The 25,738-nt window shown below is 41.6% G+C and overlaps 1 protein-coding gene across 4 annotated transcripts; it reads right to left on the bottom strand.

Annotated features, from left to right (window-relative positions):
- Positions 1-888: 888 nt before the first annotated feature.
- LOC139409322 (flavin-containing monooxygenase 5-like) lies at positions 889-24,998 on the bottom strand. Of its 4 annotated transcripts, none has more exons than XM_071154285.1 (10): positions 24,877-24,998; positions 11,059-11,200; positions 9,553-9,741; positions 9,255-9,420; positions 8,878-9,020; positions 5,146-5,342; positions 4,935-5,070; positions 4,361-4,580; positions 4,133-4,205; positions 889-4,039 (listed from the first exon to the last, which is right to left on the bottom strand). In XM_071154285.1, the coding sequence occupies exons 2-10, from the start codon at positions 11,188-11,190 to the stop codon at positions 3,604-3,606; spliced, it is 1,692 nt and encodes a 563-aa protein (XP_071010386.1). In that variant the 5' UTR covers positions 11,191-11,200; positions 24,877-24,998; the 3' UTR covers positions 889-3,603. The 4 variants fall into 4 exon arrangements, with proteins under 4 accessions (XP_071010386.1, XP_071010385.1, XP_071010383.1 ...); XM_071154284.1 differs by lacking the exon at positions 24,877-24,998 and adding an exon at positions 22,343-22,430; XM_071154282.1 differs by lacking the exon at positions 24,877-24,998 and adding an exon at positions 22,160-22,320.
- Between the last annotated feature and the right edge of the window lie 740 nt (positions 24,999-25,738).

The following is a 25,738-nucleotide window of genomic DNA, read 5'->3' as shown; positions in this document are numbered from 1 at the left end:
GTCCTTAGGAAACGTTGCAGTATTTTGTTTTTTAATGTAAAATTTCTTACAAAATGTACAAGCATTTCGCTACCCTCGCAATAACATCTGCTAACCATGTGTATGTGACCAATAACATTTAATTTGATTCACAGAAAGAGAGGTAACCAAAGAACAGTGCTAGCTGCCTGTGTACTTGAATTAAACGGTAACTACATAAATATATATATATTTATTTATCCAAGACCTCAAAAGTGGTCTCCTGATGTGGTTTAAGCATAGTTCTATTAATTGAATGTTCTATTAAAAGTGTGACTTTGAGAGCAAAAACCTGAAGAAGAAAAAGAAACCTGTGAATTTATGACTCTTATCTAGTTCAATAGGCCTACTATTAGTCTACATGTACAGTACTGTTTGGGTTGGCCTGACTGTGAAAAACCAATATGATATTTATAATTTTAGGTCATTCAGAGTACATGTTACTGTTTCTCGTATAATTTTCCCACACGGGGCTCCTTTCCTTTGCCGGGCAGGCCGTTTGGGAAATGTTAAGCAAAATTACAGTATACCCACTTCTCCAGACACCACTTGCATGGCGCGTATAGGGTGGACTGACTGAGGCGGCCTGTCTGTCTTTATTTGAACTTGCCTCCTCTTTATTAAAAGGGATACTGCAATCAGGGATTTTGGGAATGCAAGAGCCATTGAACACGCAGATTGGCATGTGCGTTTTTCTGTTGCTCATTAGAAAAACAAGATTTCAGTCTTGGAGTTGTTTCCTGGCCGATTCCGCATTGGTTAATAATGATTGTCCCCCATGAGAAACTACAGACATGGAAGCCTATTTCACTTCCTCAAAATCCCCAGAATGAATCTAAGATGACTCAAGAAATCTGTAATTAATGTATGTTTTTGTAGAGGATGTTTTATTTGCATACTTTTACATTTAAGGTGTTTTGGTGCAGTATTTCTCAAGTAAAAAATGTGTGACACTGGGTAGGTCTTTCTCACTGTCTATGCTATTCGATAGAGAGTAATCACTACAGCTGTTCACCCCATGTTAGTGGGCAAATGGACATCAAATCAAAACCCAACCTTCATTTGACACAAACAGATGTTCCAAACTCCATTTTAGATGAGATTGACTATGAAAAATTATCCTATTTACACTTTATAGTCAATTTTGACACTAGAATAAATGTTTGACTCATATCGATGCCACATAGGAAGTTTTGAAGGGATTTGTTGCTTTTTAAATGGTAGTCACACTTTAAGCTGTTTTTCTACCTTCTCAAGAGTCAGATGAACTTATAAATACCATGTTTATAGCTCTACATGCAGTGTGAAGGAAGTTAGAGGTAGTTTCACAAGCCAATGCCAACCAGCGTTAGCCAAAGACTGGGAGTCTATAGTTACAGTAACATACGCAGTAACAAACATTTTAATGTAGGCCAATTGATAAAAGCTGGTGGGTAATGTGTCTCGGTAATTCATTCAACAAACTGCCCCAATCAATGCATTTCAATGCGTTTCAATAACTGTATTAATCAAACTATTTAATAGATTATAAAATATTCATATAAAATCATCTCCATTCATTGACAAATACTTATTTTCAACTCCTGCCAGGCCTACTTTACTTGCAGGGGCCAAGGAAAGTTCTATTGCAGGGCATATCCCTGTTCATGGAGGGCTACCATCCTGTAGGTTTTCACTCCAACTTTTAATGTAGCACACCAGATTTAATTAGCTGGTTGATAAACTGAACCATGCTGCTTTCATAACCAAGTGGGAAGGTGGTAATTACCCGTTGTAAAGTCGTAAATATGAGGTGGGTACATTTACGCTTTGAACTGGGAAATAAACATGTATGTCTTTAGAAGGCTTGTGATTGAGCAAAACAGTCAGTTTCTGCCCATAAAAAGTATATGCAGAGCTGCTTTCACTTTCTAAATAAAAAAAAATAACAGAATGAATTTTGTATCAACAATTTGTATTTAGTTCTTACCATGAACAACAACTGCTGAAGATGCTGCCAGGCTTGTAGTCTTTTTGTTGACAGTGATGTCAGAGGTGCAAGTGGGAAACTCAGAGCACAGTAATGATACAAGTTTCCCAATACTAATTACCAGTTGGAGGGCCATTCAACTGGATTCTTCCCAGTTGTTTGTGGTAAATATTACCACCTTCCCACTTGGTCATGAACGCAGCATCAGGTTAGTTACAACTGGGGTTGGTGCGAAAACATACGAGGGCAGCTCTCCAGAAACAGGGTTTGATAGCCTTGCTTTATTGCATTCTCTTGTACATTTTCTCTAATAAGACAGCACAGTGGTCTTAGTCTACAGTAGTTGTCTTTCACACACTTAGCCTACCCCCTGCTCTTATGGGCCCATTGCAACCAACAGACAGAACTTAACACGCAGTTGTGTGTTAGCACTTGATGCTACTAAATGGGAAATTACATGCACCTAAGTGTTAAGACAAACTTGCTTTCAACCAAAAACCCACAAGAATAAACCCACAGATCAGTTGATCTCGTGTTGTTACCGTGTCAAACAAGTCTGATACCAAACATCTGCATCTATTCCCCCCCCCCCCCCCCCCTCCACCAACGAAGTCTCAAACTATAAGGATCATTCCTAATCAGAAGGCTGGTAAATAATGTAAAATGCATATTGTAAGAATATTAGGGCTGCCAAACTATAAAAACATGTAATTGAGTTAATCGCAAGATTTCCTGTGATTAATCACGATTAATGGAAAATTCAGAAATTGCTCAAATTAAGCTGTGATTTAAGATGTTTTATTCAAAAGTAACGGTTAGCAAAATCGGGTAGATTGATAAAGCACACTTTCTTTAACCTCAATTTCATCTTGTTTTGACATCGCATTGTTGTTTTTAGCTGTATAGATTGTTTTCAGTGTATTTTGTGCGCTTTTAGACAATTCGATTAACCACGATAAAAATAAAATGTGAGCACTAAAATGACAAAAACGTAATTTGAGTTAACTGAATAACTCTTACAGCCCTAAAGAATAAAGTATTATATATTCATATAAACATACCAATATAACTAGAATATAATTTGTGTCATCTTTGTGTCCTTGATTAGACTATAATTTAATACAGATTATATTAACTCAATCATGATTGGCTTGATTTTGTTACACATTTTAGATGTGAACAGTTTAGGGATATTTTAGCCATACTTAATTACACAAGTAATAATTCATGAATTACATTTGTAAATTAATAAGTAATGAGTGCACCAACATGAGTTTCCCCTTCATATAACCTATATTGCCACAGTATAATTGCGGTCTTATACAATAAATGACTATTGTAGTTGTACTGAATGATTATCAAATAGTCAAATCACCCCTTAGTCAGCCGATTACCAGGTTTTATTTCTACCAAAGATAATACCCTGCAGAGTGTGAACATGTTGGGAGAAAACAGGACTAACTTAACACCAACCTCACACGTAGCTCTGGGAGCGGCAAATTTGGAAGCAATTGAGATCAGCTGTACGGGTGATGTTAACGTGTATTGATGGTTTAACCAGAGATCACCTGGAGATAAAATGGTGGCCAACAGTGGTTGCAATAGACCCATAGTGTTCATTTCCACCCCCACATGGTCTCAGATGGACTGTACAGCTTATAGAGGAGGCCTGTGGGATGTGAGAGGAGTGATGAGAGACTGTGTCTAGTATAGAGGGTTAGTAGGAGAACAGCGCCAGACAGGGTCAATGTCAGTCTCAGACTACAGGAGGCTCTGGTTCTGCTCTCTGGTTGTGCAGCCATCCTGGTCCTGAATGGTTGGGCTACTCGCTCCCACTGGGTGAGGATAGCCTGACGGGCCCCGTCCCACTGCCCTGGCCCTCTCAGACGGTACTGGTACGGAGTGCAGGGCCCCAGCAGCACACGAAGTCCCACACCAGGCTCCCTCAGCAGCAGCCCTAGGAGGTTGGGTCGAACCCCTAACTCCTCTGCCATGGAGTCCAGGTAGGGGATATGGTCCACCTGGAGAGGGTGACGCTCCAAACAGGCAAACCTGGAGGGAGAGGGAGATGTACACAGGTGAATAGTTTGTTACCTATTAGCAAAATAATGATGGGAGTGTAATAACGCATGGTTGTTGTCCCACCTGTTTTGCAAGGTGCTGGTGTCTCTCTTTATGTCCTGCAGCATGGCTTCTTCAGAGGGCAGAGTTAGTAACCCTGGAGCAAGAAATTATGTATTCACACATTAATAATGACAACAACCTCAAAGCTTCAAATCACTCGCATTCAAATACACTAGTCTACCCAACAACTTCAGACACAGAGCTGGACAATTCAGGAAAAGGGGAGTTAATGAGTTAGTTAGTTTTTACCTTTAAAGACCCGGGTGGCCCAGCGGGCCTGCATCTCAGCCAGAGGGTTGATGGCTCCCAGGTTACAGACGAAGCCCACTACAGCCAGACTGGGCCGGGCAAGCCCAGGGGGGAACACATTACGGTACAGAGACAGGCGGTGACTGCTATTAGCCAGCAGACCCGAAGGCAGGAAGGGAAAGTCATAGTTGTAGCCGGTGGCAAACACCACAACATCCACCTAGGAAGGTGAGGTAAGGTAGGGTAGAGGGGAGGTGAGAAGGGAGGAGGTGAGAGTGTGTGTGTGTGTGTGTGTGTGTAACAGTATAACTTTAGACCGTCCCCTCGCCCATACCCGGGCGCGAACCAGGGACCCTCTGCACACATCAACAACTGACACCCACGAAGCATCGTTACCCATCGCTCCACAAAAGCCGCGGCCCTTGCAGAGCAAGGGGAACTACTACTTCAAGGTCTCAGAGCAAGTGACGTCACCGATGGAAACGCTATTTAGCGCGCACCACCGCTAACTAAGCTAGCCGTTTCACATCCGTTGTGTGTGTGTGTGTGTGTGTGTGTGTGTGTGTGTCTGTACCTTGTCCACAACACTGCCGTCCTCAAACGCCACACTGGAGCCTCTGATCTCCCTGATGTTAGGTTTGATCAGAACACGCCCAGAGATGATTCGACCAGGCAGGTCATCATTCACCACCGGGATCTGGGCAAAGAACCTGAAATAGATGGATCGGTCAGCCAGCCAGCCAGCTAGCCAGCTAGCCAGTCAGTCAGATATGTATAGAGCATACCCGTGTTTTGGCTGTAGGCCGTACAGTCTGTGGTCAAAGCTCTGGTTCAGATTCTTCTCCATCATCCAGGTAATCCAGGAGGGGAAGAGCTTCTGCAGCAGCTTGTCCAATCGTGAAGTGCCCACCAGGTCACCTGGCAAGCCCCCTGCCCCCACCCTGCTGACCACCCATGCCCCCTTCCGTGTGCTGAGGTACACCTGTAGACCAGGAGAGGAAGGGTTAATGATCTTTGTCAGAGGTGGCCTCATTATACACCGACGATATCTTACATTGTTTAGATAAAGTATCTCAATACCTCCCAAACGCTTTGAAGATCATAGACAGATTCAGCACCATCTCAAGTTATAAAATAAATCTAACCAAATCTGCCCTACTGCCTCTTAAGACCCCGATGGAGGACTCCATCTCTACTAGTGGAATCACAATAGTTTTCCATTTTAATATTTAGGAATAAATATATTTCCTTCCATAGATAAAACCATTTCTAGAAACTTCAACAGAACAATCAAGTCAATACGACCTCAGTAGATAGACTAACATCCCAGTTGCGTTAATTGCCACTGATGAATTTCTGTGCAGAAAGTATTCACACCCCCTGACTTTTTCCACATTTTGTTGTTACAGCCTGAATTTAAAATGTATTACATTGAGCGGTTGTCACTGGCCTACACACAATACCCCATAATGTCAAAGTGGAAATTCTAATTAAATAAAAAGCTGAAATGTCTCGAGTCAATAAGTATTCAATCCCTTTGTTATGGCAAGCTTAAATAAGTTCAGGAGTAAAAAGTTGCTTAATAAGTTGCATGAACTCATTGTGTGTGCAATAGTCATTTAAAAATCATGTTAAACACTAACTTATCTTTGTACCCCACACATACAATTATTTGTAAGGTCCCTCAGTCAAGCAGTGAATTTCAACCACAGATTCAATCACAAAGACCAGAGGTTTTCCAATGCCTCACAACGTTCTTGACCCTAACCAGTCAGGGCTTCAAGACGGTTCACTCAACCAAGACTGTTCTTCTCTGTGTCAGAGGCTCTCTGCTCTGCCAAAGCTGACTCTCCTCTGTTCTCATCCTCCTAGATCTATCTGCTGCCTTTGACACCGTGAACTATCAGATCCTCCTCTCCACCCTCTCAGGCTCTGCACACTCTTGGATTGCATCCTACCTAGCAGGCCACTCCTACCAGGTGACGTGGAGAGGATCTACGTCTGCACCACATACACTCACTACTTGTGTCCTCCGGGGCTCTGTTCTAGGCCCTCTCCTCTTCTCTCTACACACCAAGTCACTCGGTTCCGTCATATCCTCACTCGGCTCTGTCATGGTATCTCCTATCATTGCTATGCGGATGACACTCAACTACTTTTTCCTTCCCCCTTCTGGCACCCAGGTGTTAGCACGCATACCTCCGTGCCTGGCAGATATCTCAACTTGGATGATGTCGGCCCAACACCTCAAGCTCAGCAAGACTGAACTGCTCTTCCTCCCAGCAAAGGCCTTCCTACTCAAAGATCTCCCCATCATGGTTGAAAAGTGTGTCGCACTCCCATAGTGCAAAGAATCTTGGCGTGACCCTGTCGTTCTCTGCAAACATCAAAAGCAACGACCCGCTCCTGCAGGTCATTCTCTACAATATCCATAGAGTACAACCTTTCCTCACACAGGAAGCGGCACTGGTCCTAATCCAGACACTTGTACTCTTCCGTCTGAAATACTGCAACTCGCTGTTGGCTGGGCTCCCTGCTTGTGCCATCAAACCCCTGTAACTTATCCAGAACGCAGCAGCCAGCCTGGTTTTCAACCTTCCCAAGTTCTATCATGTCACTCAGCTCCTCTGCACATTCCACTGGCTTACAGTTGAAGCTTGCATCCACTACAAGACCATGGAGCTCACCTATGGAACAGCAAGAGGGGAAGGTTGCTCTAACCCTACACCCCAACCCGAGCACTCCGTTCTGCCACCTCTAGTCTATTGACCCTCCCATCCCTATGGGAGGGCAGTTCCCGCTCATCCCAGTCCCACCCCAATGGTGGAACCAGCCTCCCCCTGAAGCTAGAACAGCAGAGTCCCTGACCATCTTCCGAAAACATCTGAAACCTTACCTCTTCAAAAAGTATGTTAAATAATCCTCCTCCTCACCTCGACCCCTTCTAGCGCTGACTCTACTGACAGCCACAGAGGAAAAATGTACTTTCTATGCCTGTGATATGTGGTTGTCCCACCTAGATATCTGAAGATGAATGCACTAACTGTAAGTCACTCTGGATAAGAGTGTCTGCTAAATGACTAAATTGTAAATGTAAAATGCAAAGAAACCGCACAGGGATTTCACCAGGAGGCCAATAGTGAATTTAAAACAGTTCAATTTTAAATGGCTGTGATAGAAGAAAACATTGTTACTCCACAATACTAACCTAATTGACAGAATGTAAAGGAAGCCTGTACAAAATAAAACATATTTCAAACCATGCATCCTGTTTGCAACAAGGCACTAAAGTAATAGTGCAAGAAATGTGGAAAAGCAATTCACTTTTTGTCCTGAATACAAAGTGTTATGTTTGGGGCAAATCCAATACAACACATTGCTGAGTACCACTCTCCATATTTTCAAGCATAGTGGTGGTTGCATCATGTTATGGGTATGCTTGCAATAGTTAAGGATTGGGGAGTTTTTCCAGGATAAAGCAGAAATTGAATGGAGCTAAGCAGAGTCAAAATTCTAGAGAAAAACCTAGTTCGGTCTGCTTTCCACACAACCCTGCGAGATGAATTCACCTTTCAGCACAACAATAACTTAAAACACAAGGCCAAATATACACTGGAGTTGCTTACCAAGAAAACATTGAAGGTTCCTAAATTTCAGAGTTACAGCTTTGACTTAAATCTACTTGAAAATCTATGTCAAGACCTGAAAATGGTTGTCTAGTAATGATCAACAATCAATTCAACAGAGCTGGAAGAATGTTTTAAATAATAAATGGTCAAATGTCACACAATCCAGGTGTGGAAAGCTCTTAAGAGACTTACCCAGAAAGACATTTCAATAAAAGTGCAGAGAGAAATTGTAACCATGGTTCCTTTTGTCATTATGGGGTATTGTGTGTAGATTGGTGAGAAAAAAACATATATTTAATCCATTTTGAATTTAGGCTGTAACACCCCAAAAATGTGGGATAAGTCAAGGGGCATGGACACTTTCTGAAGGTAATGTTGTTCAAATGCTTCCCTTGTCTCCCCCTTCTGGCTATTGGGGGAAAATAATGCATAGTGGGTTTCTAAAATGTACACGACAAGGTAAGCGATCCCGGGTTAAAATTAACAAACTTACAAAAAGGGAAAGACGTAGAAGGACTATCCGTACTAAACTTTAAAATTGTATTTCCAGGCAGGCTGGGTCCATCGACTCATGCTGTTTACGCCAAATCCTGACTCTGCCATCAGCGTGATGCAACAGGAACCGGGATTCGTCAGACCAGGCAATGTTTTTCAACTCTTCAATTGTCCAGTGTTGGTGATTGTATGCACACTGGAACTGCTGCTTCTTGTTTTTAGCTGATACATTGTAGGATTTTTAATGAATTTATTTGCAAATTATGGTGGAACTGTGGGAAACCGACAGCGAGAACGAATGGTGCTAGAGATTGCTTAGTCTCTTCCTGTTCATGATAGCTAGGAGTTTTGCAGAGAAATACTTCCAGAAGAATCAGATGATTTCCCACTCACCTGCTCCGCTACTCTGCTGGCATCCACAGCGATGTCACCTCCAGAATTCCCGATCCCGACCACCACCACCCTCTTCCCCTGCAGCCCCTCAGCACTGCGATATTCCCAACTATGTAAGTACCTGCCCTCAAACTCCTCTATACCTGGGTGGATAAGAAAAACAAATGATAAATAATGATACACTATCATGGTAATTGATTAATGATGATAAATCGAGCATATTATTCAAATTATAAGTTGTGAGGGCTATGACTGGGATATACACATGATGTATGTAAGAAGGATGTGAGTCTATATATCTCCAGTGATAGTAGCATATAAAATGGACAATACACAATGTCACCGGGGACTATGATAGCGACAGAGTTGACAGTTACCTGGGAAGTCTTTGAGAGGCAGGTGTGGTTGTGTAAAGTGACCGGTGCAGACCATCACAGCATCAAAGACCTGAGACTCCCTCTGACCTTCTGTCCTCTCTGTCTCCACCTCCCACTGGCCCGACACTGGGAAATCTGGCCTCTGTCGCACACTCACCACAGTGGTCTGACACACACAGGTAGACAGGCAGACATGCACGCACACACCGCAAAATTAATCATTATTTACCATTGAAAGGGATCATAACATAAGATGTGACTGAATAAACATAAACTTCCTTCCTTCATGCCCCCTGACCTGGAAGACGATGTGCTTGAAGAGGTCAAAGGTCTCAGCGTAAAGTCGTAGGTAGATCAGCAGCTGGGAGTGGTGCATGTTGTTGGGAAGGTGAGCTGGAGGAGGGAAGTCGCTGTATGACATCATTTCCTTGGAGCTGTTGATGATGACTGACTGGTAGATGTTGGCCCTGCCTGGGTCTGGATGCTCCTAAAGGACAGGGACACCGACTAAGGATATGCTCCAATAGACACACAACTTATAACACCTGGCAAGTTTATTTGGTAAATATTTTCTTAACTCTTCTTGAACTGCACTGTTGGTTAAGGGCTTGTAAGTAAGCAGTTCACGGTAAGGTCAACACTTGTTGTATTCTGCGCATGTGACAAAGTTTGATTTGAAGGGCGCATCCAAATTGTTACGACTGTTATCCTCCTTACGGCCCATTAACAAACAAACAAAACTTTGTTAAATATGAATTACCTTTGTCAAAACTATTGATTAATGTTAATTCTATGTCAAGGAAAATTATTTAAAAAATATAAAGGTTTGTTTTCACATAGTATAAGCACTCGGAAGCTGACATTATTTAGCATTAGTATTCTCATAGAGAATGACTGGCGGTGTTAGCTAGCTAGCTTTGTGACAAAATATTGCAAATATCGTAATGTTATCTACACAGAAAACATTTTGAACATGGTTTTAGTCTTCATTGATATTCTGTGTCTAACATTGCCACATTGATCTTTGATTAGGATACAGCCTCTAAGTATAACGACCATTTGATACAGTCTAATATGCTAACTAGCTATCACCGTCAATCATTCTCTATGAGAATGCTAACTAACGTCAGCTTCCGAGTGCTTATATTACGTTAAAACAAACGCTCACATTTTTTCAATCATTTTCCTAAACAAAGAATAAACACATCTTTCAAATTCTGTGCAAGTTTTGACCAATTTAATTAATATTTAATGAAGTTTTGCTTGTTTGTGAATGGGCTGGAAGTTGAAAAACAATCACGTTCGATCAGGAACGTGTCATCACTAGTTATCACAATGACAAAGTCATAAACCCTGCATATTTCTACAATCTCTCTTCTTAAAATTTTATTTTAAACCTAACCGCCGTAACACTAACCACACTGCTAACCTTTAGCCTAACCGTAAACTTAAATTATGACCAGAAAGCACATTTGTTTTCATTCATGTTTTCTTTTTGGGTGTGATAACTAGTGGAAACCCAGGAACTGGGTCAAGTGAGCGGGGCATCATAAGGTGAAGATACCCCTTATAATGTGTCCAATGCATTAGATATTGGAACAAAGCCTGGGTAATCTATGATGCATACACTTTAGATATTGAAACAGAGCCAGTGTCATTTATATTGGATATTGAAATCTCCAGCAGTAGTGGGCAATCCCAAAACTCCATATAGGTACACACTCAACACACACACGTACATATGCACACACACAGAGTAGATTAGTGTTGATCAGGCATCAGGTTCCTCACCCAGTCCACTCACCTTAAACCTCCACAGCCCTCCGATGTCTTCACTGCTCTCAAAGCAGGTGGGCTCCAGACCCTCATCCAGACAGCTCTTGATGCTGGTCAGACCTGAGGGACCTGCCCCGATCACTGCTACTGTACGCACCATTATGATGGAACTACACACACAGAGACAGAGAGAGAGAGGTTTGTACCATTGGAATAACTACAACTAATTTACATTATCACACTCACCTGGTGAAAGACTGACAGTGGTGTAAATCACGTCATAATTTCCTCAAAGTTTGTACCGACAGATGTAGCTTATTGAATAGCCTCAAACACCAAGTTAGGCATACTTCATTTCAAAATTCATTATCATGAATGATGACGTCACGTCCAAACTGCATCTGCATGCCATTCATTTGATCTCAATCAGTTTCATGGATGGGAATATGCATTTAGCTATTCTTGAATTACTCTTTCGTGAGCGATTTAGAGCAGATGGCATTACAAACTATTAGTCTTTCTTGTATTTTGTTTCAATCAAAGCATATGTGACCGACCGGCTCCAAACCGGTCTTATTTAGAAACATTTGGACCGGTCTTTTAAATTGGATAAAAGTAGAGATTAAGAGCTCCAAAATGCTATATCATACACTACAGTTGAGGAACAATGGGAAAGGTTTGAAAGTTGATAAACTTGTAAACTTAAAAAAAAAAAATGGTTTTGGTACTACTATTGAAGAGCCTTCTACAATCATTCAGCATCGTTCACACACACTCTTAAGCTTTAGCACCGCCCACCTCTAAGGGTTTGAGCCGAGCGTTCTGTACGAACAGAAGTCAAGCACCCAAGCTAACTTGCTAGCTACTTCCAGACACAAATGACAGAACATTACTCGTCCTAGCAAAGCTGGTTAGGCTGTTATGTCATCTAGAGCGTTGGTGACTGCAACTGTGCTGTCAGATTTTGAATTACGAACTGACAACGTCTGGCTTTCGGGAAGTTCAACGCACACTCCGGACTGGCCGATGAGTAGGGTTGATCCAAATGTTCTGGCCTCGGCAGTAATAAACAAAGACATGTAAAAAAAAAAGTCATACTGAGATTTCTAAGTAATCACAAACATTATTTCTGTCTGTAGACGTGGAGGTCCGTCAATTTGGGATTCAGTTCAGTTTGTGGTTCAGCGCATTGTTCCTTGGTGCTTCTGAGCCCCCCCTCTCGCTCTGTTTCCACACCCAAGCTTACTGGCCAACATTGGCTAGCTTGCTAACTACTTCCAGACACATGAGAGAACACCCCACTCTGACCATTACTTACCCTAGCAAAGCTGGTTATGTTGTTTGGATGTTATCCAGAGCGTTGGTGACTAACTTTGCTGCAAATATCCCAAGCAGGGCTACAGCAACTTCCAGAGGCGGTCAGGCTCCTTGGGCTTTTCAGTGGCCACTCTGGTTTTGGGGTCTTTGGCAGAATGGTGTCACATATCGTTCTGGGTTTCACTGCACGAGAGGGGGTCCGTGGAGTTGTATGAACATCAATGCAGACAGTGAATTTGGATCATAGATACCGTTGGTGTGAGAAAGTTAATCTGTTTAAACCCTGTCACACTCCGCCGAGCTGCAGATTTTTCCCCCACATTCTTATTGGCCAAACTTGTAGCCTACAGTTCTTCATAAGTCTCGCCACTGTCAGAGAAAAGTCACTGCCACTTACCTACCGTTAGGCTGCTATACATTTTTATTTGGTTTGCCATTCATCATGGGATTTTATTGGCAATTAAATATAATTTAGAATTTATCAAAATTCATTTTCCAAAAATAGTTTTACCAGCTCCGAAAAAGTGAGGGAGCACCACTAGCCCACACTCCCGCAGCACTACACCCCTGGACACTAGGAACCCTGCACATGCAGGAGAGGGTCATTGCCAGACCAGATCAGTGCCTCTGATTGGTTAGTGGGAATGGCACCGTTTCTGGAGGATGGTCACGAAAAATGTCCAGCTAAGAGACAAAGTTTATGACCCCTTGACCATAGGCCCTGGTGGGGCAGTGGAGTGACTTCTGGTGGGGCGGATGGGAAGTGGACTGAGGTGTGAAATGGGGAATTCAAAGCTTTCTTTCTAATTTGTTTTATTTGAACCGTGTTGGTGTTATTTTAACCATGTTTTGCATTTCTCTGAAAGCACTATTTCTTTAGAACTTCACTGATTGGATTTTAAATCCAAACACCATTGTCAATCAATGATTGGCTTAGCAACTCACAGCTATTTACAACGCATTCAGAAAGTATTCAGACCCCTTCTCTTTTTTCTACATTTTGTTACATTAGCCTTATTCTAAAATGGATCAAATTGTTTTTTCCTCAATCTGCACATAATACCCCATAATGACAAAGCAAAAACAGGTTTTTATACATTCGCTGAAATATCACATTTATATAAGTTTCAGACCCTTTGCTATGAGACTCGAAATTGAGCTCAGGTGCACCCTGTTTCCACAGTGGCCTTCATCATTCTTAATTGGAAGAATTTGGAACCACCAAGACTCTTCCTAGAGCTGTCCGCCCGGCCAAACTGAGCAATCGGGGGAGAATGGCCCCGATCAGGGAGGTGACCAAGAACATGATGGTCAATCTGATAGAGCGCCAGAGTTCTGCAGTGGAGATGGGAGAACCTTCCAGAAGGACAACCATCTATGCAGCACTCCACTAATCAGGCCTTTATGATAGAGTGGCCAGACGGAAGTCACTCCTCAGTAAAAGGCACATGACAGCCTGCTTGGAGTTTACAAAAGGCCCCTAGAGGAATTTCAGACCATGAGAAACAATATTCTCTGGTCTGATGAAACCATGATTGAACTCTTAAGCCTGAATACCAAGCGTCACATCTGGAGGATGGCACCATCCCTACGATGAGGCATGGTGGTGGCAGCATCATGCTGTCGGGATGTTTTTTAGCAGCAGGGATGGGAAAATACTCAGGATCGAGGCAAAGATGACCGGAACAAAGTACAGAGAGATCCTTGATGAAAACCTGCTCCAGAGCGCTCAGGATCTCTGGGGAAGGTTCTCCTTCCAACAGGCCAACGACACTGAGCACACAGCCAAGACAACGCAGGAGTGGCTTCGGGACAAGTCTCTGAATGGCCCAGCCAGAGCCCGGACTTGAACCCGATCCAACGCTCCCCATCCAAACTGACAGAGCTTGAGAGGATCTGCAGAGAAGAAAATGGGAGAAACTCCCCAAATACAGGGGTGCCAAGCTTGTAGCGTCATACCCAAGAAGACTCGGCTGTAATCGCTGTCAAAGCTGCTTTAACAAAGTACTGAGTAAAGGGTTTGAATAGTTATGTAAATGTGATATAAATTTGCAAACATTTCTAAAAACCTGTTTTTAAGTAGTGTGTGTAGTAGATTGATGAGGGGGAAAAAAACAATTCAATCCATTTTTGAATAAGGCTGTAAAATAACAAACTGTGGAAAAAAAGCCTCAATACTTTCCGAATGCACTGTGAGTTTGAGTCAGTCTATACTGTAACTTCACATTAATCTATATATTCTCCCACTTTAACCTTCAACAATGAATGTACACCTCAAACTAAATGCTATCTACAGAGAGAAGCAGCAGTTATGTGGATGTGAACTTTGGTTTAGTTAAACGTTTTTACAGCTCCTGTCCTGGTCTCCACTCCTTGAGGGCGTGAGGCAGTGGGAGAGCAGGGGACGGTAAGGGGCAATTCAGTACATATTACTGAATACTTTAAAGGGCTTTTTTCTATGAAGAACCCATTTATCAGGGTTAGTTATCGGAATCTTTGCTTTAATCCTCTAAAAAGGTTCTTCCTTGAACTCTCTATGAAGGGAGCAAAGCCTTATTTGCATATTTACCAGTGTGCCTTTCGAGTGATCTCGGTGGCCTTGTGGTTAGAGCGTCCGCCCTGAGATTGGAAGGTTCAGAGTTCCATCCTTGACTGAGTCATACCAAAGACAGTAAAAATGGGACCCTCTGCTTGGCACTTAGCTATAGATAGATTTGGGGGGGGGGGGGGGTAAGGCCCTGTGCCAAGGGGGTGTATGTGTGCATCACGCTACAGAAACAGGAGATCGGCTCCTGCTCATATGAGCTGTTCCAGGCTCGCACAAGTCAAGGGTACTTACTTACCTTTGAGTGAATTGTAGAGTTACTGTGTTTGTTGGTGACAGAGACATGGTTGTTGCATTCAATGGCCTTCACGAAGTGAGAACCTAAATGAATTGTCATTAAAACTTCTTAGGACTGAGATCCCGCTAACGGGATCGATATGACAACAGCCAGTGAAAGTGCAGGGCGCCAAATTCAAAACCAGAAATCCCATAATTAAAATTCCTCAAACATAGAAGTATTTCACACCATTTAAGATACACTTCTTGTTAATCCCACCACAGTGTCCAATTTCAAATAGGCTTTACGGCAAAAGCCCCACAAATGATTATGTTAGGTCAGAGCCAAGTCACAGAAAAACATAGCCATTTTTCCAGCCAAAGAGAGGAGTCACAAAAATCAGAAATCGAGATAATCACTAACCTTTGATGATCATCAGATGACACCCATAGGACTTCATGTTACACAATACATGTGTTTTGTTCGATAAAGTTCATATTTATATATTTTTTAAAATCACCGTATACATTGGCACGTTATGTTCAGTAGTTCCAAAAACATCTGTCGATTTTGCAGAGAGCCACACCAATTTACAGAAATACTCATTATAAATGTTGATGAAAATACAAGTGTTATGCATGGAACTTTAGATACACTTCTCCTTAATGCAACTGCTGTGTCAGATTTCAAAAAAGCTTTACGGAAAAAGCAAACCATGCTATAATCTGAGTACTGTGCTCAGAGACCAAACAAGCCAAAAAGATATCCGCCATATTGTGCAGTCAACATTAGTCAGAAATAGCATTGTAAATATTCACTTACCTTTGATGATCTTCATCAGAATGCACTCCCAGAAATCGCAGTTCCACAATAAATGTTTGTTTTGTTCGATAATGTTCATCATTTATGTCCAAATAGCTACTTTTGTTAGGATTTGTTTACAAAATGTGCTAAGTCACGAAGCGCGTTCACTAGGAGCAGACAAAATATCAAAAAGTTCCATTACAGTCCTTAGAAACATGTCAAACGATGTATAGAATCAATCTTTAGGATTTTAACATAAATCTTCAATAATGTTCCAACCGGAGAACTCCTTTGTCTGTAGAAATGCAATGGAACGCGAGCTACCTCTCACGTGAACGAGTGTCACGAGCTCAAAGCATTCTGCCAGACCTCTGACTCATTCCCCTCTCATTCACCCCACTTTACAGTAGAAGCATCAAACTAGGTTCTGAAGACTGTTGACATCAACATCTCGGATTTCCCACTTCCTGGTTGGATTTTTTCTCAGGTTTTTGCCGGCCATATGAGTTCTGTTATACACAGACATCATTCAAACAGTTTTAGAAACTTCAGAGTGTTTTCTATCCAAATATGCATATATTAGCAACTGGGACTGAGTAGCAGGCAGTTTACTCTGGGCACCTTATTCAGCCAAGCTACTCAATACTGCCCCCAGCCATAAGAAGTTTAAAACTCTTTATGATAATACATTACATATATCATAATGCCTAACTTTGACGGTCTAGTTTTACCCGAACACACTGGTCAAAACCTCTGGTTTGCAGGCCACATCAGACATGCAAGTCACATTATGCTCACTTGCAAGTGATGTTTTTTTTCTTATTGGAATTCCAGAGTGAGGATACCCAACAATTGGAACGTTTAAGCCCCACACAACCTGCAGTTGAAATGACTGCAAAGGTAGGGAAGATTTAGAAATGAGACTACTTAAACCATCTAAACTGGAACAACCATCTCAGTAACAGGGTGCAATAAATCCAACTACTCACAGATAGGAATAGTTTAGAAACATGTTATTGTTTGTTTGAGAAGCATTAAATGAATCCATCAATGTAGCTGTCAAGCACAGATATTGAAACAAATGATTCAAAATCAACCTCCAGAAATATGATAATGATGGGTGTTTGAGTATTTCTTAGTGTGTTACTCTACACAGAGTAACAATGACCCAATCACACTCAACTCTGGGTATTAACACCTACACTGGGGTTATTTTACACCACTTAATTTAACTCCTGAATCAACTCTAGAAATGTTACACTGAAAAATCATCACTTGGTAACACTTGCCAATTTGCTGTGTACAAATACTGTATTCCCATGTAGGTACAGTTAAAAACATTCTCACATCTTCGCAAAAATCCAAATAACTTCACAGATCTTCATTGTAAAGGGTTTAAACACTGTTTACCATGCTTGTTCAATGAACCATAAACAGTTAATGAACATGCACTTGTGCAACGGTCGCTAAGACACTAACAGCTTACAGACAGTAGGCAATTAAGGTCGCAGTTATGAAAACTTAGGACACTAAAGAGGCCTTTCTACTGGCTCTGAAAAACACCAAAAGACAGATGCCCAGGGTCCCTGCTCATCTGTGTGAACGTGCCTTACACGGATCCCAAACCGGCTGCGCACGTGCGCCATCATGCATAAATGTATTTTGTCCCCCCACACCAAACCCGATCACGACACGCAAGTTAAAATATCAAAAACTCTGAACCAATTATATTAATTTGAGGACAGGTCGAAAAGCATTAAACATTTATAGCAATTTAGCTTGCACTTGCCAGCAAATTTGTACTATTTAGCTAGCTTGCTGTTGCTAGCTAATTTGTCCTGGGATATAAACATGGAGTTGTTATTTTACCTGAAATGCACAAGGTCCTCTACTCCACCAATTATTCCACACAAAAAACAGCCAACCAAATCATTTCTAGTCATCTCTCATCCTTCCAGCCTTTTTCTTCTCTTGACTTTATATTGCAATTGGCAACTTTCATAAATGAGTTGCATTACCGCCACTGACCTGTTTCATCTTCAGTCACCCACGTGGGTATAACCAATGAGGAGATGGCACATGGGTACCTGCTTCTATAAACCAATGAGGAGATGGGAGAGGTAGGACTTGCAGCGCGAACTGCGTCAGAAATAGAACTGACTTCTATTTTAGCCCAAGGCAACGCAGACACTCGTTGGCGCGCGCAGTAACTGAATAACAGATGGACATTTATTTTTCAACGCTCACGCACGCGACAAGTGGTGTAGTCAGCCTGTTAGGCATGCTGCAAGGAGGCATGAGGACTGCAGATGTGGCCAGGGCAACAAGTTGCAATGTCCGTACTGTGAGACACCGAAGACAGCGCTACAGGGAGACAGAATGGACAGCTGATCGCCCCCGTAGTGGCACACCATGTTTAACAACACATGCACAGGATTGGTACAGCCGAACATCACACCTGCGGGACAAGTACAGGATGGCAACAACAACCAGGAACGCACAATCCCTCCATCAGTGCGCAGACTGTCCACAATGGGCTGAGAGAGGCTGGACTGAGGGCTTGTATGTAAAGGCCTGTTGTAAGGCAGGTCCTCACCAGACATCACCGGCAACAACGTCGCCTATAGGCACAAACACACCGTCGCTGGACCAGACAGTACTGGCAAAAAGTGCTCTTCAGTGACAAGTTGCAAAGAGCCCGGATCTCAATCCCATTGAGCACATTTGGGACCTGTTGGATCGGAGGGTGAGGGCTAGGGCTATTCCCCCCAGAAATGCCCGGGAACTTGCAAGTGCCTTGGTGAAAGAGTGGGTAACATCTAACAGCAAGAACTGGCAAATCTGGTGCAGTCCATGAGGAGGAGATGCGCTGCAGTACTTAATGCAGCTGGCGGCCACACCAGATACTGACTGTTACTTTTGACCCCTCTTTGTTCAGGGACACATTATTCCATTTCTGTTAGTCACATGTCTGTGGAGCTTGTTCAGTTTATGTCTCAGTTGTTGAATCGTGTTATGTTCATACAAATATTTACACATGTTAAGTTTGTTGAAAATAAACGCAGTTGACAGTGAGACAACGTTTCTTTTTTTGCTGAGTTTACAATTACTCAAACTCTTGATGTAAAATTTAAACGCTGAGGTAAACACATGCTCAGGCACTATTTAAAAGAAAGATTCAGAAGGGGCCTATAACCCTTAACCGACATACAGTGGGGAGAACAAGTATTTGATACATTGCCGATTTTGCAGGTTTTCCTACTTACAAAGCATGTAGAGGTCTGTAATTTATATCATAGGTACACTTCAACTGTGAGAGACGGAATCTAAAACAAAAATCCAGAAGATCACATTGTATGATTTTAAAGTACATACATGCATACATACATACATAGCCAAGACAGAGAGGGGAAATAAAGAGTGCGAGAGAGAGAAACCCACTGGGCACACGCTGGTTGAATAAATGTTTCCACGTCATTTCAATGAAAAATGGAATAGACATTGAATTTACTTCTGTGCCCAGTGGGAAGAGAAGGACAGGGAGGGTCTAGGGTAACAAAAATGTTGGTGTGAGCCAAAGAGAACGGAACATGGCAGAGAGCCAAAACACATATTTCTTGGAAATCCTATTGAGCATGGGAACGATCGCTGTAAAGCTGCTCAACTCTCAGTAACACAGCATGATAAGAGTTGTTCCACAATAAGAGTGCCTTTATTTTACACTCAATTTAACAGCTGGATCACGTACATCTACGCTTTAACTTAACCTCTCTGGTACAAGCACCTCGACAACAGCCAGTGAAATTGTAGGGCGCCAAATTCAAAACAGAAATCCCATAATTAAAATTCCTTAAACATACAAGTATGTTACACCATTTTAAAGATACACTTCTTGTAAATCCAGCCACAGTGTCCGATTTCAAATAGGCTTTACCGCGAAAGCTCAACAAACGATTATGTTTGGTTTTCTGTGACTAGGTGCTGACCTTACAGCCATTTTCCAGCCAAGGCTAGGGCTCACAAGTCAGAAATAGCGATTAAATTAATAACTAAACTTTGATCTTCATCAGATGGCACTAACAGGACTTCATGTTACACAATAAATGTGTGTTTTGTTCGATAAAGTTAATCTTTATGTCCAAAAACCTAATTTGAAATTGTTGTGTTAAGTTCAGAAATGCATTGTCTCAAACATCCGGTGAAAGAGCAGCCACATCAAATAACAGAAAGACTCATCATAAACATTGATAAAAGATAGACTTCCAGCTCTCCATGTTAGACAACAAATGTTTGTTTTGTTCGATAAAGTTCATCTTTATGTCCAAATACCTCCGTTTTGTTGGTGCATTTAGTTCAGGAATCTCAAAAGGCACAATGCGCGCTCTCAACACCAAGACGAAAAGTCAAAAGTACAATAAATGATAGTAGAAACATGTCAAACAATGTTTAAAATCAATCCTCAGGTTGTTTTTGTCATAAATAATAAATAATATTTCAACCGGACAAAAGCTTTGTCAATGGAAAAGGTAAACAAGAAATGTGCGCTCCCGATCATGTGCTTGGTTCATGGATGGAAATTTCCACTGTCCTCTCATTGAAAGTGGTGTATCTCCCTCATTTTTCAGAGTAAAAGCCTGAAACAATGCCTAAAGACTGGTCACATGTTGAGGAAGCCACAGAGATCGTGAACTGGGTCCTAAGTCTTTGTATGGTGGATAGGCTTTCAATGGAAAAACAGCCTTTCAAAATAATAGTACTTCCTGGTTGGATTTTCACCTGCCATATCAGTTCTGTTATACTCACAAACATTATTTTAACAGTTTTGGAAACTTTAGTGTTTTCTATCCAAATCTACTAATTATATGCATCTCCTAGCTTATGGGTCTGAGTAGCAGGCAGTTTAATTTGGGCACGCTTTTCATTCGGAGGTGAAAATACCACCCCCTGCCCAAGACAGGTTAACCATGTTAAAAATGATAATATTAGTGTTACCCTGTTACCCATACATAGAAAGGTTAGACATTTTTTTACAATGTTTTTGTTGCCCCTCCCTTTTCTTAATTTAGCCTCTGGAGATGGAAAAACATTTGTTATGAAGTTGCGCATGTGCTCTTTATGACAATGTAAAAAGTTTAAAATAAATAAAATGTACAAAATTATACTACCCATATGAGTGAGTCAATCAGGAGGCCACAGAAGGGTATAAACATAAAATAATACAGTATATTACAAATACCTATGACTAATGCCACGTTCACATGCTAGTCAGAACTAGGAAACTGACATTTCTGACTTGCTAACTTGCTGATCCTGTGTTTCCCACTTGGGAGGTATCAGAATCCTGAGTGGCTCAGTGGTCTAAGGCACTTCATCGCAGTGCTAGAGGCATCCCTATACCGACCCGGATTCGATCCCGGGCTGTATCATAACCGGCCGTGAATGGGAGTCCCATAGGGCGGCACACAATTGGCCCAGCGTCGTCCGGGTTAGGCCTTTATTGTAAATAAGAATTTGTTCTTAAATTGACTTGCCTAGTTAAAAAAAAAAAAGTTTTTTTTTTTTTAAACATTTTAAAAAATCGAGCAAAAGGAAGCGCTACGCAAATATGTTACTTTTAAGGGTCGTAGCCAAACCAGTGCCTCTGATTGGTTAGTGCCACTGTTTCTAGGGGATGGTCACAAAATGTCCAACTAGGAGCAAAAGTTTATGCCCCCTTGACTATAGGCTCGGAATAGGGGGATGGGCAGTAGTGAGATGGTGATGAGAGAATGTAAACCCTATTTTAACCTTGCAGGAGTGGCTATGTTTACTGAAAAAAATAGTAATTTGCATGTCTCTGAAGGCACGGTTTCTTTAGAACTTAACTAATAGGCTTTTTAATCCATACACCATTGTCAAGCAATGATTCACTTTGAGACCTACATCTATTTAAGAGTGCTTGAGTCGATCAGAAGAACACCGAAAGGTATAAATAGAAAATTATACATGTAATCAAAAATACCTGACTTCAAACTGAACAATAAGAACCTCTAGAAACAAAGTATCTGCCTCTTCAGTGAATAAGGAACACAGAGATCCATGAACATATTTTATCAGTCTTTGACGTAATAAGTGTCTCAGGAAGATTTGCAATATAAATACCGTGCTTTTGTTTCCCCAGAAAATGTAAAAGGGAGAGTTGCTCACCCATTGTTCTGGTTAAATGTTTTTTCATAAAAAGCATGAAACATGCAGCCTGTTCCCGTTTAATGTCCGCTTGTGGGATCTGGTGGATTCGCGAGGCTATGATACGTCATCGATCAACACACACACACACACAAAACGTTTTCAAACAGTAAACATTGATGATGATGTGGAAGTTGTGCTTACCTCCCTATTCCAGTGGACACGGGTTGAAATGAGCCCAAGCTACAAACCCCAGAGATCTTTCTCTCTTCCACCCCTCCCCCCAATTCTTCCAGCCCCTTGTCACTGAAACCAGCGCTGATTGGTTCATTTCACTAGCCGTGTGTCTGTGGAACAATTATGATTGGTCAACTGTGGCTGATTAATCAACCGAGTGACTCAAATCAAGAGAGGAGAAAAAGGCTGGATATAGCCTACAAGAGTACAAACTAGAGGATAGAGGCTACATTAAAAAAATAACTAATATTGACATGTATTTTTGGACATCTGTATTATTTACTACAGTGTTTTTTGTATGGATAATACTGTAGTATTTACTATAGTATGCTACAGTATATTACAGTTTACAACCGAATTCTATAGTAAGCACTTGTAATATTCTATAGTAAACTTTAGTATTTTTTCATGTGGGCAGTTATGAAGGATAGTTTAATTCAATTTAAGCAGGGAGTCCAATTGAGATCAAGGTCTTTTTTTCAAGAGGGCACTGCATGATAAGATCAGCAGCAATTACACAAAAATGTTAGACACAGATACTACAATCAAGGGAGTAGAATAAGAAACACAAATTTTTTATAAATACAAAACACAATTATAAACTAGAAAATGACATTTCCTGAAGTAAATGTGTGTGCTTTTGCGTTGTAGTCTTGAAGTAGGCTGAAACGGATCAAGAGCAGTGGCAAATCCAAATGTTGCCTTTGAAGTCTATGGAGCTTTTATGCAAATGTAATGGTCATAGTTCAAAATGTATAGATAGTGAAGGGTTGGCTGAGGACACACTTGATTGATCTTTATAAGGCCATATCAGGACGTGTTCAGTATAACCTGTAATTTTCCATTCTGTTTAAGCTGTATTTTTCCACTCAGATAATAAAATGGCTTGTTAGCGGGCCTTTCTCTACTGGACACTAGCCAGGTAATGCACACTTGTTTTTAAAATTATAATTTTGTGTGGTTGCTTATGGAGCCTCTTCCAGGCACCAGCTCATTATATCCAATGTCATTCTGTGAATATTCCCTTTAAAACTTATCAGTCTCATATTACCCAAAGTCTGTAATATTGCATGTCATTCAAAATTACTATATAAACCCTGAGACTCAGAACAATCATTTGCCTTGGAGCCTATAGGGCCTTTGAGACATTTGGCTCAGCCATCTTAGCAAATTGCATCAGGCCTCTGTTGGGACATTAAATACATTTTCAGAAACTTGATGACTCATCTGAATTGTCGCCTTTAACACAGAATTATCCCCCCTTCAATAGTATCTAAAGCATTTTGACAAGCAATGTACAATGCATTTGGAAAGTATTCAGACCCCTTGACTTTTTCCACATTTTGTTGCGTTACAGCCTTATTCTAAAATGGATCAAATATTTTTTTGCAGGAGTGGCTTCGGGAGAAGTCTCTGAATGTCCTTGAGAGGCCCAGCCAGAGCCCGGACTTGAACATTTCTGGAGAGACCTGAAAATAGCTGTGCAGTGACGCTCCCCATTCAACCTGACAAAGCTTGAGAGGATCTGCAGAGAAGAATGGGAGAAACTCCCCAAATACAGGTGTGCCAAGCTTGTAGCGTCATACCTAAGACTCGAGGCTGTAATCGCTGCCTAAGGTGCTTCAACAAAGTACTGAGTAAAGGGTCTGAATACTTATGTAAATTGTAATATCAGTTTATTTTTTAATACATTTGCAAAAATGTCGAAAAACCTGTCATTGTGGAAAAAGTCAAGCGGTCTGAATACTTTCAGAATGCACTGTACGTTGAGTCAGTCTGCACATTTAAAGTTGGTTTGGCGTTTAAAACTAGTTGTGGCACAAATGTTTACCATGTTAAAGCCCCCATGCAGTCTTTCTAATTGTATTTTTAAATCACTGCATGTCCAATACATCACTGTGGCCTATTTCATTAAAACAAATGTATTTCCCTGAGCCTCTTTTTGACCTTGAAATGCTCAGTCTGTGGGCATGTTGATACAAATTGTAGTATACAGTATTACACGCACAGCCCTGAATGGCGGAGAGGATCATCTAGACCAGGGGTAAGTAACTAGATTCAGCCATAGGCTGATTTTTGTGGGAGTGGATAGTCTGTTCCACAGCCCCCTGATGTCACAACTGCACTGAAACAGGTGGTCTCTAGAACCTCAGTCAGAAAGCTCTTGATGCTGGTCAGACCTGAGGAACCTGCCCCAATCACACACACGCTTAGACATACCGTCCGTCTGTCTGTAGAGGGTGGGAGACATAGGACAACACTATAGAAGGCAGATGACAGACACTCTAGTTCAGTTTCCACTGAGCCTACAGAGACACAATTGCATCACCACACAGATCCGTTATCGTTCCTCTGTTTCTACTGGCAGCTTATACCAACAACTGTCCAACTCACTCTACCAACAGAATCACACCTCAGAAAATGTAGATAATTTCATAAACCTGAATAACAATGCAAACTAATCTAAAATCAGTTGGCTGTCACCCATATATTGTACTCACCTGGTCCAGTGAGTGGATCAAGAAACCTGTGTCTTGCCTGTATATACTACCTGTTTATTACCTGTGCTAGCTGGTGTGGAAAACTTCTAAACTCAAAGAACACAGGTTTTTGTGTAACCCCAGTCTGTAATGTAGTCTGAGTGAGTGAGAAGGACTTTGCTCCCTGTTAACTGAAACTCTGTCAGATGCAGGTCATAGTTTGGTACCCCACAGATAGCCCTTATCATGACTCCAATTCCATTACATTGGGTCATTGGACGTCCCTTGCAGCCTTGTGAGTGAAATGTCCCGACACAAATATGCCTCTAACACGACGGTTTTGGAAACATTTGCAACTTAACTTTTCATATGAACGAGAAAGATTATTTCTTGTTGGTATGAATGCTAAGATACAAAGGTTTCCAAAACCGTATCATTGATGTTTCTAAACGTTAAGACACAGCTTTGGGAAAGAAGTTCACATGGAGCCAGCTGGTCCATACCTTCAGCTGAGAACCGAAAGGGAGGCTGGCTGAGCCGCTCCACAGTGTGCTTGTGGTGCTCCCCCATGTTAGATTTCAGGATGCATTCTTGGAATAACTGGATCTGTAAGCTGTAGTGAGACATTCTTTCAGGTCAAACTTTCTAATTCCTTGAGGACTTTAACTTTTCCCTATGAGGCCTGTCCTGCACACATAGACTCTGACCAGCATATTAGCAGAGTAAAGAAACTTCACAAATCAGGAAGTGAACAAAAAGCGGAGTAGGGGAGTGTCCTATAGGTCAGTGGTTTTCAAACCTCTCCTCAGGGACCCTCAGACATTTCGCAATGTTGTTGTAACTCTGAACTAGCTCACCTAATTCAACGGCTTGATGATTAGTT

Source organism: Oncorhynchus clarkii, chromosome 5 (assembly GCF_045791955.1).
Source record: "Oncorhynchus clarkii lewisi isolate Uvic-CL-2024 chromosome 5, UVic_Ocla_1.0, whole genome shotgun sequence".
Taxonomy (NCBI): domain Eukaryota; kingdom Metazoa; phylum Chordata; class Actinopteri; order Salmoniformes; family Salmonidae; genus Oncorhynchus; species Oncorhynchus clarkii.
The sequence above is the reverse complement of the archived record's forward strand: the minus strand, read 5'-3'. Positions and strand labels throughout refer to the sequence as shown.

Coding starts and splice junctions, on each gene's coding strand:
- LOC139409322 (XM_071154282.1), bottom strand. CDS start 22,203: ATGTTTCATGCTTTTTATGAAAAAACATTTAACCAGAACAATGG. Junction 5,343..8,877: donor CCAGCAGAGTAGCGGAGCAG/GTGAGTGGGAAA, acceptor CCTGGTCTACAG/GTGTACCTCAGCACACGGAA. Junction 4,206..4,360: donor GGCCACCCGGGTCTTTAAAG/GTAAAAACTAAC, acceptor TTCTTGCTCCAG/GGTTACTAACTCTGCCCTCT.